Source organism: Mus caroli, chromosome X (assembly GCF_900094665.2).
Source record: "Mus caroli chromosome X, CAROLI_EIJ_v1.1, whole genome shotgun sequence".
Taxonomy (NCBI): Eukaryota; Metazoa; Chordata; class Mammalia; order Rodentia; family Muridae; genus Mus; species Mus caroli.
The window spans coordinates 1,385,386-1,402,805 of NC_034589.1; the positions used below are offsets into that span (position 1 = coordinate 1,385,386).

Here is a 17,420-nt window from a genome sequence, read left to right on the forward strand (position 1 = left end):
TATATGTATATATATATATATATATATATATATATATATATATATATATATGCCACACAGAGAGAGCACATGAGAGAGAGGAGACGTGTCTTTGCTGTAGATGTATATGCAGTCATGCCTATGCACAGGAGAGAGAAGAGGAGGCTTGCTCTCCTGCAAGCCTTGGGTGTGGGAGGGTAATTAAGATGTCAACGGTCCTACACTCAAGGCATGGAAGAGAAAAAGCAAATCTGTAGACGTGCTCTCCTGTGTACAAATCAGCATGCATGTACAACAGTGTGTCTTTGTCTGTGTTGTATGTTGGTCCTGAAAGGTATGAGGACTGCCTTAGACATAGCACAATGAAAAAGTATTTGTGAACATGCACATATATGCCTTTAGGAATGTTCACTTCCTATGGACTATTTGTTTTTATACTCTTAATTATTCATTTTATTTATTCACTTTATATTCCACTCACTGCTCCCTCTTCCAGTTTTTAATATTCTTTTCTTTCTTTTCTTTTTATTCCCAATGCCAGTTTATATTTTCTCTTGGTAGAGTATTAAGTTGTGGTAATTTGTTAAGCTCTTCTATGTTTCTTTTTTTTTTGATTGGATATTTTCTTCGTTTACATTTCAAATGTTATCCCCTTTCCTGGTTTTCCCTCTGAAAACCCCCTTTGCCATCCCCCTCCCCCTGCTCACCAACCCACCCAGTCCCACTCCCCTGCCCTGGTATTCCCCTATACTGGTGCATCGAGCCTTCTCAGGAGCAAAGGCCTCTCCTTCCATTTAGGTCCAACAAGGCCATCCTCTGCTACTTATGCAGCTGGATGCATGGGTCCCTCCATGGGTACTCTTTGGTTGGTGGTTTAGTCCCTGAGAGCTCTGGGGGTACTGGTTGGTTCATATTGTTGTTCCCGCTATGGTGGATGCTCTCATCCAACCATTGGACTGAGCAAAGATTCCCCATGGAGGAGTTACAGAAAGGACCAAAGGAGCTGAAGGAGCTGTTCTATATTTCCAGTGAGTGTGCGTGCCTCCTCTATACCTGCACAAGTGCTTTGGATTCATGACTAAAAGACACATACATGTTGGCTTATTTTTAATATGTCCTAAGCTAGTCCAATGGCTGGGATATTCCTGAACCTCCACATGGCTAACACACTCCCCTCCCACATTCCTGAGCTAACATTTATTAAATCTACATTTTATCTTTGCTGTCCTGAACCCTTTTGGGCAGCCCTTCTGGGGCCACCTTCCCCTTTGTACCTACATTTCAGCTGTCTCTCCTTCCTGTACCTTCCCTGAATAGTCTGTCACTTATGCCCTTGTCATTGTGGAATCCCCTCTTCCTTCTCTGCTGTGCTTCTTGCTGGGGAATCCTGCAAGTCTGGCTTCTGTCTCCCTGCCCAGTCACTGCCCACTGGCAACTTTATTTCCCAATCAGAGACAACTAGGAGCAGAGAGAGACCCTCAGCACAGACATGTGGGTTCCTATATGATTTCAGGAGCCAAATTAACACAAATAACATTAGAACCAATCTGCAACATTAAGTACTTTTCATATACAGCTAATTTGTTCCCACAAATATCTATGAAGTAATGATCATGTTCCCTGTTCTACAGATGAAACAACACCAGGTCATACTTAAAGAACAGCTAGAAAGAATGGTTATAGGATATAATCTGCGTGTAGCAGTACACCCTCCATAATCTCAGCAATGAGAGGCTGAGGCAGGTGAATAGCAAGTTGGAGACCTGTCTGCTTTACATTGTACAATCATGTGATCAAAATAAAACTCAACAAACAAAAAAGAAAACTGAGAATGTGTAATGTGAGCCATCAGAAAGAAAGCCGGAAAAGTGGGCTTTATCTCCTCATCAGATTTGTGTGCTCACACAAAAGGTAGAGCACAAGGCTTTTGAGCCCAGGGAAGAGGTAATGAAGGTGGACGTACCAGAGGCAATGGGATATTAGCCACTTCTAATGTGTGTTAGATTGGACATACGTTTTAAAAGTACAGCCAACTACATTTCATAATGCCTTGGACTTAAAGTCTAAAAAAAATAAATTTCAAAGATACTGCCAGAGACTCTAGCCTACTCAAATGCTCTGTAGTCTTGGCTCGAGCACCTAGGGGATGCAGCTATTGTTATACAACACTGGAAGGGGAGCTGGTCTTTTTTGAAAGGCAAGGGAGGAAAACCAGGATTTCAGCTTTGGATGCATTAAAGTTTTAGATGCTTATGAGACACCTGGGGCAGATGTCTAATATACAATTGAATGAAAACATATGGAATTCAGCAACATAAATATGAAAGTAAATACCTACGAAGGAGGTATGTACTTACGGCTGCAAGACCAGATTAGCTCAGGATTGATGAGAAGTGGAAAAAGTCCAAAGCTTAAACCAGATATGATAGTTAATCTTCATTATTTTATCAACTTGATTGGATTCAGAATCACCTAGGAGACATATCTCTAGGCATGTCTGTGAGAGTGTTTCTGGAAAGGCTTAACCAAGGAGAGACGATCCATCCTGACTGTGAGTTGGACCATCCTGTGGGCTGGGGTCCTGAACTGAATACTGTCATTCCATGTTTCAATATTTACAACACCACAAGGTTAGTACACCTAGTTACCCATATTTATATACTGTGAAACTTTGAGACACAAGGTAAATTGCTATTCCAAGATCAAAAGGCTAGTACTAAAACAAGCTAGAATATTTGTGCCTATCTAGCAAACCCCAAAGTTGTGTATACTCAAAAGTAGATGAGAACAAAAGGTGATGTGGATCTACTTTCTGGAAAACTGGACTCATATATGTGAGTGGAGAAGAGAAATGAAAGAGGAAAAATACAACAGGAAAGCTGGAGGGAGTGCTGGGGTCCAGGTCAGTTGTAGGGTATGCACCTAAGATGTGCAGGGCCATGAGTGCAATACCCTGTTAACCAGGACCAAAAATACAATCAAAGAAATCTCATGGACTATCATAAATGTGTGTTTGTTTTAGTTATGGTTCTGTTGCTGTAAAATGGCATCGTGACCAAGACAACTTATCAAAGAAAGCATTTAATTCAGGACTTATAGTTTCAGAGAGTTAGTCCATTATCAACATGACAGGGAACATGGCAGCATAGAAGAAGACATGGTGCTGAAGAAGGAATTGAGAGCTCACGTCTGTCTGATCTGCAAGTGACAGGCTGACAAAATCAATCTGGGCCTGGTGAGAGTGTATGAAAATTTAAAGCTCATATCTATTGACACAACTCCTTCAACAAGACCACACCTACTCCAAAAGAGATCACACTACCTAATCTTTTGCAAAGAGTTCTACTCCGTGGTAACTAAGCTTTCAAATATATGAGCTTATGGGGTCATACGAATTCAAACCACCACAATGCATGTGCATGTATAGGTGTGTATATGGAGGCAAGAGACAGGGAAAATGCATATGTGTTTCAGAAATAACTTCTTTTAAGTTCATCATCCTACATGCATGCAGGCATGACACTCAGACAGCACACTTAAGACAAGAGTGCAGTTCAGAGAGCTTATACATCCATAGACTCCATGTGTGGGACAGAATCAATACAGCTCACAGATCAGCATGTGAGACATGTAAGACAAATGGGTTTCTTCTTGTCTCCCTCACTGACAGAAGATGTGCACAGACATCAGAATAAGGAGGCATGGGGTGATACGTGGCCTCATTCTCTTATACCTATGTGTATATCATCTGTGTGTCCACCTGAGGCTGAGAAGGGTATCATCATAATAACCAAGTCTACACGAAAAGCACTGATAACTCCCAGTCTTCATTGCTTCCAGGGAACAGAAAAGGGGCCTGGGCTTTCTCTGTTCTGGTGTTACTACTGTATTTTCTGTTTTTGTTTTGTGTGTGTGTGTGTGTGTGTGTGTGTGTGTGTGTGTAAGGGACACTACAAAGTTCACCCTCCTATAAGCTCCAGGTATAAAAAGGAGGATGAAAAAAATACACACATTTATTTCACCATTCAAGATATGAGAATGAATGAGTCAGATGCCTTAGACTGTATGTATCTGTGGTCCTACACACACACACACACGTACAAAGGCTCAAGCCCAGTAAACCTTGTGCTATGTCAGGAAAATGTGAATAAGTAAGAAAAATAACAAAAAGGTTTACTGAAGCTGGGCTTAGTCCTACCACTACAGAGGCTGAGGCAGGAGAATTGTCTTAAGTGGAGCTATTCTGGATTAAGTAGAGAATACCAGGACAGCTGAATAGCAAGGTCCCATCTCATGATAGATAGATAGATAGATAGATAGATAGATAGATAGATAGATAGATAATAGGCAGGCAGACACACACACAGACAGACAGACAGATCATTGGATGGATGGACAGAATGGATGGATGGACCAACAGACAGACAGATGAACAGATAGACAGGCAGGCATGATAGATAGACAGATGGTAGATAGATGGATGGATAGATGAACAGACCAATGGACAGGACAGATGGACAGAGATGATAGATGATGAATGGATGGAACAATGGACAGAGGGACAGAGATAAGGACAGATGATAGATGGTGGATGGGTGGACCAATGGGTTGACAGACAGATGGACAGATGGACAGGCAGATATAATCTATGATAGATTATGGGTATATGGACCAATGGACAGACAGACAGATGAATGGATAAACAGATGATGGATGGATGAATGGACCAACGGATGGACCAGTGGGTGGACAGACAGATGGATGGATGGACAGATGGACAGGCAGGCAGACAGATGCTGGGTGGCTGGCTGGACCAATGTACGGAAGGGCAAATAGACATGATAGATGATGGATGAATGGACAAATGAATAGACAGACAGATGGACAGATAGATCTTGCTCTCCTGCAAACTGCACAGTTAGAAGGAGAATTTGTAATGTTCCCTTTCCTACAGTTAGACATACAGAAAGGATGGGAGGTTCTTTGCTCAAGCAGAAAAGCACAGCAAGGTTCATTCATCCATAAACACTATGTATGGAAAAAGGAATGCAAAACTAACATGGGAGAGTGATCTGTGAGGTGCCAAGCAGACTGGAAGTGGGAGGGGTTTGGATCTGTGACTTATAGGCATGTCTGCTCATGAGAAGGTTCATCTCACGCACATGGATGCCTATTTCATGGCAGGAAAGAGGATGTGTCATGGAAGAGTGAAGAATATCTAAGCATGTCTAAGCAAAAAAGATGACAGTAAGAAATAGGACCGAAGCTTCCACATACCTCCAGCATTTGTGTCACTCAAGCAGCAGAACATAGCCTAGGCTTTGGGATTCCTTGTTCTGCCACTAACAGCCACATCTCATCTCTCCATACCTGCATTTTCATCAATAAAATGGACATAGCAGCAGCTGTGGACTCTTAGAGTCACTGTAAGGACTAGCCGGAACACTATGGCCAGCATCAGTATCTGGAACAGTATAAATGCTAATAATGACCCATCAGTGTTGGCACCAGGAGCAGCAAAATAGGCCTCTCTGGGGATCTGTCACTAAAAGATACCCACAAATGTCTTGTACCCCAAGAGTTCATCTTCATTCTTATCTGGGATCCCAAGAGCAGCTTGCTTATAGATATATTCACACTTTTATGTTCAACAAATGCAATTAAAGGAGAGAGAAAGAGAACTAAGGAAACAGACCTAGATGTGGAATCTTCAATTAAAATCTTGAGGGATAATATGGCAAAAATAGATCAGAGACTGAGAAAGCCATATGCATGCATCCAGGAGGTAAGGTACTGGGTACATTGTGAGGATGGATCTATACAACAGTGACACATGCCAGACAAAATATTAAAAGTGTGTCTTTGACACCTGTAGTAGGGACATACCAGCAGAACAAGCCAGAAAACTAGCTCTTAAAATTTCTTGAGATAATGGTCCCTCCAGAATCAGGAATACCCTAAAAGCAAGATATACATTTTGGGACTTGATATGTATAATATAGTCACTATCCTTGAGGAGCCTAAAGTGTCTCCTCAAGTGATGGTCCTATGAAAAGCTACGAGTCAGCCTGATTTGATGACTTCCTAATACAAGGATAGAATTACCCTAGATAAAAGGATATGCTGAACCTGAACTACTTACACAAAACAGTGGGTAAGTAAACAAAGAAATAAAAACCCAAGAATTTAGAGCTGCTCAAACCAAATAGGTTTGAGTAAAGAACAACCAAGATGGTGGGAAAGACCATTTATGTCAAGAGAAGGACCTATCTATGGAGTTCTCTACTTGGATAAGACTAAAATCAGTTATTCAAGCAAGGCAGCTAGTCCAGATGGGCAGGCAGTTTCTGATGACGATATTTAAATGACTAGGCTGGCTGTGAGAGAGAGGCTACAGGCAATGGGCAGTACCAAAGTTTCTCAAGTTGGAGAATAAATTGAGAGAGTTTAGGAATGATTCAGGAGATGTCAGAAACTCCTTCCTGAACTGGCAACCCATTCTGCCATAAAGATGATCACCAAACCAATATAACAGAAATGAGTGCAAGGTATACTTTCAATGATCTACAGACCTTGAATGGTCAAGCTTAAGCAAGATTACAGAAAAAATGCCAAAAGGAAAGATGGAAAGGTGGCTCAGCAGTTAAGAGCACTTAATGCACAAACATGAAGACCAAAGTTTGGATCTCAGCATCCATATAAATAGATGGATGCTCCCACATAGGCCTGTAACCCCAGCACTGAAAAGAATAAAAACAGAAGGAATCCTGGAGCTTGCTGGCTGTCAGACCAGATGCACTATACAAGATGTCACTCAGTGAGAGATCTTGCCTCAAAAGAACAAGTGGGCAGTAACAGAGGAGAGCAATCTCACTAGCCCTCTCATGTGCATAGGTACATGCACCTGCACACATACACACATGTACATAACACACATACATGCATGCACACACATGCACATGAAAAAAATATATATATATAGAGAGAGAGAGACAGAGAGAGAGACAGAGAGAGAAAATGCCACGGACTCCAGCACTAACACAGAAACTGGCTCAAGCCAACAATGAGATGAGCAGCAGGAGTGGGGTGGTCCTAGCACCCTGCAGTAAAGCTCATGCTGCACTGTTATGAATAGAGAGTACAATACTGTACACTGCACATGCACCAAGGCATTCAATGTATTTTGCTGCTTCCGGCCGGCCCTGGGCAGGCTACCTGTGCTGTGCTGGTGATCCCCCCCAAAAAATATGAAACACTAATACCTTTCTCATTTCCCAATGCCAGTAATTCTAAAGCCAAAACATGATACATGATAACAATGGCATCTGAGTGAATTTCATTTTTATTACTCGGGGGAAACTTAAACAAAAGAATCCTGACAACTTGGAAGGAGCTTACTCATGAGCTCAAGTCCCCTCTAAAAATAGAGACAGTTACATCATTCACTTGGTACATAAATGCATTACATCTCACCACTTGGCTAAGGGGCAGAGTGAGTAGATTCATTGTCTCTCTGCTTAGGCTTTTTCTTAGGAGCCGTCAGTCCTCTGCACTTCCCATTTCCTCCAAAACTCTAAGTATGTCTTTGTTCAGAATGTCTCATAGAGCTTTTCCACACATCTTACTTTGCATTCAAGTTATTTGCACTGTGCCTTACTTTTCCCCAAGGGAAGAGACTGACTGCTATTGCTCCAGACCTCAGATACAGGTAGGGTCTCCTTAACTTGTTAGGAAATAAACCTATTCGGTTCCCATTTTCTTATAAGTATTGCCATTTCAAGAGCTCCCAAATGTGTTATCAGCAGCTAGTCAAGTCATTTCTCCTTATCCATATTGCACAATATGGATAAAGTGGTTTGCTAATTCAAGAGGGTTTCAGGGTGTGTCGTGTTGCATGACACAAGCTCCATCCTTCAGTCTCATTTCTAGCCACCCACCTAAGGTGTGGTGGCTACTAACATGACAAATACTGCCCACATCTTACTCCATAATGATACAAGTTTATGAATAAGTCTTGATCTGAAATGATGTCCAACAGATAAGACACACTGAGTTAAAAATTACTCTTCATTCACTCACCGAGAAAAGAAAAAATATTAAATAATCTGGAGAATTAGATTCTCCCACCCCTGTCTGATTTGAGCTGAGTCTTAAGAGCATATATGCCTGACACTTCTACACCTTAATTCCTCCATCCTAAAGTTGATAAAGAGCTAGGGGTGTGGCTCAGTGCCCATACAGCACTTACCTAACATGTAAGGTCCCGGGTTCCACTCCGAGCTCCCTAGTAAAAAGATATTATGAATAAATATTTTCAGTAGGGGGAGAAAATCTGCTGAAACTGTTTTAACAAATCCTATTTTGCTTGAATTTTGTGACTTGGTGTTATATATTTTAAGAGAGTATATAAAGGCTTCTGCCACACATATGTGTTTGCTCCACAGCAGACTCAAGATACCACCTTCTATAAATGACAGGGAAACTTCCCCCAGGAAATCTCAACAAGATGCTTCCCTAAATAAGACCTAAACAAAAAAATGACAACACCAATTAACAAGCCAATGTGGCTGGGAAATTTTCACACGGGTTTATCCATATATGAAGAGCTATGGGCAATTAGTGGTTACGGAGAGAAAGAGAATAAGCCTTCTCTAGGGATGAGCCCCTGATTGATAGGTTAGCCACTCCTAATAGGTCAGCCCTGAGCACATACAAACAGCACTGTAAATGATCTCAGCAGGTTTATTTATAAACTTATATACATAAACACAAAAATGAAACAATAAGAGGAGATGTATTTGAAAAGGGATGGAGAAGATGGGAGGAACAGGAAGAAAGAATGATAGAAATACAATGCTCATATAAATTCCATTTGCTTTTTTCCTGCTTTCACATATTCTAACCAGACTGCAGTTTCCCGCCTCTCCTCCCAGTCCCTCCCCCTTCACCTCATAAGTGTATGCTCCCTCCCATACACTCCTCCATTTCCCTTCAGAAAAGGGCAAGCCTCCCAAAGATAATAAATAATAAATAAATATTAAGTCAATAAAAATTTAAAATATGTTGCTTTCAGGGTTTCAGCAGCAAGAAAAAAAATCATAGATATTTCTAGGAATATCTTCTCAATCAGAATGGAATATAAGACTGAACAGGGCTGTATCAAATAATACAGTATTATTAGTTGTGTTATCATTTTACAAAGAGGGTTTAATAAAGCAGTAATATCAATAAGCTACAATGATTTTTAAAAACAAACCAAGCAACTTGCTATTCCCCTTAATTCCTTCTTTGACTATGCTATAATAGCTCCCTAATTCTTAAAATTCTCTCATCTTCATTTGTGTAAATCTCGCAAGGCTTTCTGGGTTTCCTGTGCACCTCTCTAATGCTCTTTCCTTTCAATTTCTGTTGCCATCTCCCCCTCAATATTCCTAATATGCCTCATCTGTGAGATGAATACATCTTCCTAATCAACTCAAAGTTCTGTTCTGACATTCAGACATCATTATTCGCTAATGACTTTCAAATTCTAAATATCTAATTCCTGCTCTCTCATTCATGCCACAGCCTAATTCAAGCCATTTACCACCAAATAACAAGGCTGGGACCTGAATCCCATATCTAAGATGAAGTCATTAGACTTCCTCAAAGGCAGACTCCTCTCTCTCTCTCTCTCTCTCTCTCTCTCTCTCTCTCTCTCTCTCAATGTTCCCTGCAATCACTAGTGTTAATTTTGTTTTAGCTATTTAGGTGGGTCTTTTTTTTTTTTTGCTCCTTCCCCCTTTAGTCTCATAAATGTAATTTATCACTAACTCTGGACTTGCTTGTGTCCAATATTTTCTTATCTCTTTCCTTTCTTTTTAAAACATATTTATTTTATGCGTATTAGTATTTTGCCTATAGTACATCTGTGTATTGTGTGACTGTCTTTTGCTTGTGGAAGCCAGAGGAGGGTGTGGAGTCCCATAAGGCTGGAGTTAAACATAGTTGTGAGCTATCATGTGGGTGCTGAGATCAAACCCAGCTCCTCTGGAAACACAGCCAGTGCTCTTGACCACTGAACCGTCTCTCTAGGCCCCATCTCTCTGCATTCTATTACTACTTTCTGCTCAGATGCCTAGGATCTGACTGTGTTACACCCTTTTCTCAGTTATTCCTCTCCAACCTCATCCCCTGTTGTTAGCTAAATTCCTTCCCTGCCTGGCAGCTCTCCACAGCCTTCTCCAGTGAAGCCTACTTCCTTGGTCATCTCCCACCATCAATCTCCAACCAGACTTGTATTTCTCAGACACAGTGGATTGTCACCCCCTCCTTCCACATGTCTAAATAGCAAGTGTTAATTAAAGGTAAGCCCAAGTCTCATTTATTCCTTGATATTCTTCTCTTCCTTCCCTAACCTCCCTTTGGACCATGGCAGTTACTACATTATATTGACATCAGCACTACTGTACAGCAGAATTCAAGGCATAGTTCTCTAGCATCCTCCACAGTGCTACACACAATGGTTGCTCAAGAAAAGTTTTTGGATCATATGATAATGATTGTTCAAACTATAATAATATTTTTAGACAAAGTCTTGCTATAATTCAAACATTGGGCTGGGCTAGAACTCACTATGTAGTCCAGACTGACCTGGAACACTTAATCCTGCCTCAGCCAAGGATGTGCTAGGATTTCACACATAAATCACTTAATTTAAAAAAATTGTACTTCTTTTTCTCTCCTTAGTGATCACATACTGAATCAAAAAGACCCCATGAGGCTTATTACACTCATCCAACTTCCGCTTCTCCTGATGTTATAGAATTTAACATACATACACACACACACACACACACACACACAAATACACATCACTTAATGTTAAACATGTACAACTATAGAACTTTTGTAACAAAAGATCACAAAAGGCAACTAGATACTCCCCTTACACATGGGAAAACTGCTTCTCCCTGACCCCATCCTGGTTTAAACAAAGCCCTTAAAAGAAAAGGCAAGGAAAACCGGAAACCCTTCCTTCTCTACATCTCTGGAGAAACACTGCTCTAAAAATGACCCTGGTGGTGGAGAGGTGGGTGTGGGAAGAAACCTTAAATTCAAGAGCTTAAATCAAGGAAAGAAGAGGCCCAAATGTACTGGAGCCCAGCACATATCTCTCAAAGGCCAGAAGTTCACAGCCGTCTTCTTTTCTAACTTGTCTTGCTGGATTCTTAAGTCTGTTTAAACTATCCTATTGCTCAACATCACTCAGCCACCAAATAACAAGTCCTCCGTAGTTAAGTCAAGGAAACAGCCTGGCAGCCACACACCCCGATTGTACTCTACTTCATGTAACTTCATGCGCTGGCTTTTCACGGGCAAACAGAACTTAGTTAACTACTTACGACAACAAGGAAAAGTTACAGCCCCACAGACGCCAACCCTTGTGATTACAATATATTCCTTAATGAATCATATAGGCAGGCAAACTCGGAACCTGCTAGTGTTTATCTCAAGGTTAATGTAACATTTAGCTAGGAAATTATTGCAGGGGGAGGGGTAAGAAAGAAATGGGCAAAACATTCAGCAGACTGGCCTAGTAAAGTGTTCAAACTATGTCAGACTATCAGTGTGAGCACTTTTCTCGTTGAGTCAAATGCTAACAATGACATTTAAGTATGTTCTCTTTCTTCCTAAACAGAGATCTCAGAGTTTCCTATCAGTGATGCGCTCAGATCATTGCTAGATTTTTTTTTCTTTTTAAGATTTAGGGTAATTTAAGTCTGTATCTCAGTAAGCTTTTAAATTTAATTTGCTTTGGTTTGTTCTAAGACAGGGTCTCAGGTGGTTCTGGATAGCCAAGGATGATCTCAACTCCTGATCAGGTTTCATTCCAAGCACTGGAATTACAGGTATGTGCAACCTAGCTCGGTGATCACCAGGAATTTTACTGTGTGCTGATTAAAATGCCAACCCTATAAGCCACACAAGGTCTTTGGCAAGAAAACAGGCAGGTTTCCTAGCCACAGGAACCTCAGGAGGGTTATGTCTAATTCTAGGATAGGACACAAATAGCATGAGAAAACTCACCATTTGAAAGTTCATAGTTGGAAAGTGAGAATTTTGCTATTTTGTTTTCATACTGAAATTTGAGATGCAAAAATATTTTCTGTATAATTTATTATTAAGTGTTAATAGTAATCCATACACAGAGGCCCTGCCTATCTGAATATTTTATGTATGTGTACATAGATATGAGAGAAAAAAACCAAGAAGAAATACACTGAGAACCTTCTGTAGATTCTGTGGCTCAAGTCAAGATGTAGACAGCCAGCTCGTAAATCTGCCACAAACCACAACTAAATATAATCGAAAACACCTGGAAGTCTTTTTTTTTTTTTTTTCTTTTAAATAAATGAACTGAAAAAACCCTACAGATCTGGGCAGTTGTCAGAGTTTGGGCTGCCAGACAGATGGCATCAATGCTCTTAGGACAAAGAAACAAGTCAAGGGCTTCATTCCTTCCAGCGAGCAGCACCTCTGCACACAGATTATTGCTTACAGTTCATCATCAGCTACACCCTCACTAATGCCATATGGTTAAGAAGCCATTCTTAGGGCTGTGAAAGAAGGTAAACAAAGCTCCCAAGCAAATTCTCACCACTTGTGGTTACACACCTATGTTCACTTTATGGCCAATCGCTGAGCTGTAACTGTGGATTTGACCACTACTGTGCATGCGTGTTCGAGTTTAATTTGCAAGTTTCAAAATTTCTCAGTATCCTTTGTCCAAAGTGGTCACATCATCAAATGCCTTGATGCACAAGGGTTTAAATGGCACAGGAGAATTCACTGGCTGAGATGGAGCAATGGGACACCAGCAATAAATCCTGACCTTACAACTAATGCATAAAGAAGAAACTATTGGCCAATCAGCAGGGGTGGAGACTGGATGATGATCTAACCTGCAACAGGCCAATTCAGCTCTCTCAGCTGATACTCTCTTGGGTTATTGCTTTCTCTAGGCTCTAAGAAGAATTGTGTGTTCACACACAGGTAAAAACCGGACAAATAAAAGTATTTGAAGTCTCACAACACTCCTAACACATGACAGTCTATAAAATTGGGAGTAAATATAACTGGTGTGAATCAGGATAAAATGTCTAAGACAGGTACAATACCCCAGGGAAATCTTACACCGTAGTCAACTCTACAGAGACCAAAAGGTCCCATAAAAAATAATATTGGTTAAGTGTTTTATATGTGCCTAGACCATAATCAATCAGTTTAGTATACTTTTGAAATACATGTCTTAAATACCTACTTATATATTATGGACAACACATTTTTAGAGGCAATAAAATGAGATACTTTCATTTGAAAAAAGACTGCTTCATTTCTTTGGCTTATATGTATTGAAAGACTTATATGGCCAGCTGCTAAGATACAGTATGTAGGTTTCAGAAAGGAAGAAATCTTTCATTATTTGTAGGAGTTCAGACTCCTTACAAAGGCATTAAGTCGGGTAGTCTAACAGAATGAATTGTTGTATAAAAATAAAATAACAGTGCTGAGCATTATAGTATTAAAGGGATTCCAGAGCAGTATAAGAGTTGAAAAAAACTAGATCCATTCAATATAGCTTCATGGAGTTGCAAGGTAACCCACGCAGATAAAGCAGCTGAAAGGAGACAGGGCCTCGCAGGGCAGACCAGGGTAGAGGAGGAGACTCAGCAGAGACCAAGGCACGGTGAGAAGGCAAAAGGTAGAGCCAATGCTACTCAATGTGCGGCTCAAGGCTTATGCCAGTCCCAAGCTCCTTATTATCTACGTTTATGGAAATAAGTACAGACATCAACAAGCACTACGGAAGTTTTACAGCAATTTGACAGTGAGTTTATGTCTTATAAATCTAATAATAATGAACCTTATCTTTTATGTGGCTTCATAAGTTTACTCTACAGTGGTTTTTATTATATTTTGCAAAAATGACAACCTGTAATGGTTTAAAGAAGCTAAAACCGTAATTAAGAACAGCGGGTCTTTGAGCACAGCTGTTTCAAGGAGTGGTGGTGACTCCACCTACAACTGGAGACTCTAGGGTATTTTAAAGTGCTGAGTTAAGAAAAGATCAATTAGTGAGGGGAGATGCTGATAGCCTTGAAAGTTAAGGAAATTACAATAGTTTCTGGTTCAGTCGATAAATACTCATGGATAAGGAAGGGACGTGACAAAACCAGTTATTTTGTAGGACAGGTTTGTTGGGTTTAATTGAAAGAGAGAAAAGAAACCTAGTCAGCCCTAATGGGATTCAAGTAACTTGGAAATACGAGGCACCATCTGAACCTGAAACACTTCCTGGTCAGGGTGATGGACAGTAATAGCCCTGGAGGGGTAATGCTTAGATTTGCTGACTATATGGGGATAAAAAAGCATAATAGGAACCCAGGGTCTGTTGATGAACCAAAGGCAAAAACTAAGTCCTAACAAAGGGACACACAGTAAGAAATTAGGAGAGGCAGAAGGTTGCCTTGCAGGATGGAGGTGATTTTCTGCGAGGTGAGATGGATTGGGGTTGTAAGCACAGAAAGTAAAATGGGTTCGAAAAGCAACACTTAAAACATGAAAACTCCTGAAATCGAAGTAATCTGTAAACTAGCCTGCATCCTTTCTTCCCTGACATCCCCTCACACTTGAGTGAGTGCATGTTAAAATGGCCATGGGCCCTGCCTCCCTGGTCCTCCTTCTCAGACACAGCCAACAGCATGGTACCTGAGATTTTAAACCGAGCAGGATTAAGATTGCGCCTTTCCATGAGGACTTCCAGAAGGGCATTTGAAGAGTCCTTGGAAACACTGTCACATAAAGTAACTGCAGCAGTCTGGAAGCATTCAATCTGCGGCATGGAGATCTTGCCAAGGGCATCACAGAGGAAAGTGCTTGTTTTTCCCCTTGCTAAACTTGTGCCTGGCTGGGCTCAATTTAATAAGCAGCATTTAAAAGATTGCTTTTTAACTTTTATTAAATTTACCCTCTGATAATCTCATACATGTATAAACACATTTTAAGTATCACAGACTTCTTTTAACAGTGCTTTGGGGTTAGTAACTCAAAGGTACACACGACTCTGAATCTAGTTAAGAGATGGTCTTACAAGATGAGATACTATATATCTTGTATAAGAAATGCACGGCTGAATCCCCAACGGAGATAGCTGCAGAAGATAAGAAAAGACCTACATATAAGGAATCTATGAGCAAGCTTTGACAAACTTAGGAAGAGCAAACAATGATGTGGCTTCAGTTTCTAACAGGTCACCTTCTTGAAATTTCAATAAGCAGATGATATGGATGAATTTTGGCCAATGGGGTATTTTATGTACATATGACTGTATATATACATACTGTATATATAACAATATATTATATCACTTCCAAAGTGTGTTGGCCATGTCAGCTGGTTTTCTCATCAGCTTCTGTGTCTGTTACCTTTTCAGGACCCTGCCTCCAACTTTTCCTTATTGTGGAATTTTCTGTTTTGGAACATTAGCAACATAGTAAACATACTGGTATGGTTAATCTTTACTATCAACTTGACTAGCTTGAGATTACCTATGCATTTCCAGAGGGGTTCAAATGAGGAGGGGAAGATCCATCTGAAATAGGGATAGTATCACCCCCTTGGACTGGAGTTACAGACTGAAAATAAAAAGAACAGGATAAGGCGAGCTGAGAACCAGGAATCCCCCCTCTCCTTGACTTCACAGACAATATGACAATCTTCCTTATGCTCCCTGCATCTTGCCTTTCCCTTCAAATCATACATCCAAACAAACCCTTCCTTAGGTTGCTTCCGTCAGAGCGACGAGAAAAGAAACTAACATGCACAGAAATCCAGCACTAAAGAAACATATTTATAGATAGGAACAGGGGCACACACCTTTAATCTCAGCACTCAGAAAGCAGAGGCAGGTGACCTCTATGAGTTCGAATCCAACCTTGTCTGTATAGAAAATTTCAGGCCATGCAGAACTGCACAGTAAGACCCTGTCTAAAAATGTATCAAAAAGAAACACTGAATTTTTCATTAATTCATTTTGGAAATGATCTAAGAGACAGAATGATAGATTCCTAATTTATCCTATAACTAAATTTTATATGAACTAAAAATGAAAAAAAAAAGATGGAATCAAACTATAACTCCGAAGACTCTTCTTCCTCACATGGAGCCAGTGAGATGACTCAACAGGTGAAGGCGCCTGCGGGCAAGCCTGACAACTGACCCCACAGGGTAAAAGGAGAGAACCAATGCCTGGGGCTTGTCCTCTGACCTCCACATGCAGATATGCCAACAACATATAGGCACACACACAAAAAGATACTATGAAATAACACAAGACAACCAAACAGAATAAGATGAACAACCTAACAAGCACGTGAGACGATGGTTCTAAAGCACAGGACCATTAGATTACAGCCTAGCAGTGGCTCTAACCCTCATCTGAATGCTGCAATGCTTCCAAATCTAACTCTTTGTAAGACAAGCCTATACCATGAAACTCATGTCATGAAAAATAGTAAAAACATTATGTAAAATTATCTTCAGACTAATGTATCTAAAGCTATTTAACAAGGCATAAATGAATGAATCCCATCCCCAAGGTACCATAAGTACCTGCAAATTTGAAATCTAAAACATTTCTGGTTTCAGACATATTCACCCAATATTAGAAATAAATGAATCACTACACACAACAGTAAAAAAGTGAAAGATCACCATAAATTAAGAAACTGAAAGTATCTTTTCACATTCAACCATCCCTGAAATCAACTGAAAAAATAAATTTAAACAAAACTTTCACTGCCAAGTGAAAATTTGAAACTTTCAGATACTTATCATTATACAATAATTATAAATAAATTATAAACCAGTGAATATGAACACTCTACAATGATAAAGACACTAGAAATGATCTTTACATAACCAGTCAAGATCAAAGCCTAATTATTGTTTACAAAATAGTAAAGTGATTAACTCAACACAACAGAAACAAATGTAAACATATTTGGAGAATTATTTCATTGTTGTTATGATAGAAAAAACATATTAGCAACAAAAATGATGAAAGAATCCATGTGCTTAAATAAGACAATCAAAGCAATATAATCATCAGGTTTAACATAAGGAAACTTTGTGGAAATGTACTCTTTCATAGGAATTATTTACTTAAACTGGGTGGTGGTGGTTCACACCTTTAATCCCAGCACTTGGCAGGCAAAGGCAGGCGGATTTCTGAGTTTCAGGATAGCCACGGCTACACAGAGAAACCCTGTCTCAAAAAAAAAAAAAAAAAAAAAAAAAAAAAAAATTATTTACTCAGAGTGAAGATGTGAAAGCATTTATAATAAATATGAAATGGTCATATGTTTACACAGAAAGAGACTATGATGAAAGAGAAGCAA

The 17,420-nt window shown here is 40.0% G+C and overlaps 1 protein-coding gene across 3 annotated transcripts in view; it reads right to left on the reverse strand.

The window, feature by feature from the left end:
* Positions 1 to 17,420, reverse strand: part of Clcn5 (chloride voltage-gated channel 5) — a 172,276-nt gene that overhangs the window by 99,990 nt on the left and 54,866 nt on the right. Inside the window, exon 3 of one of the 3 annotated variants that reach the window (XM_029473284.1) lies at positions 8,228 to 8,263. The exons of the other annotated variants lie outside the window; for them this stretch is intronic. Coding sequence (XP_029329144.1) covers positions 8,228 to 8,263 — 36 coding nt within the window. The remainder of the gene's footprint in view (positions 1 to 8,227; positions 8,264 to 17,420) is intronic. 3 annotated transcript variants of the gene reach the window in all.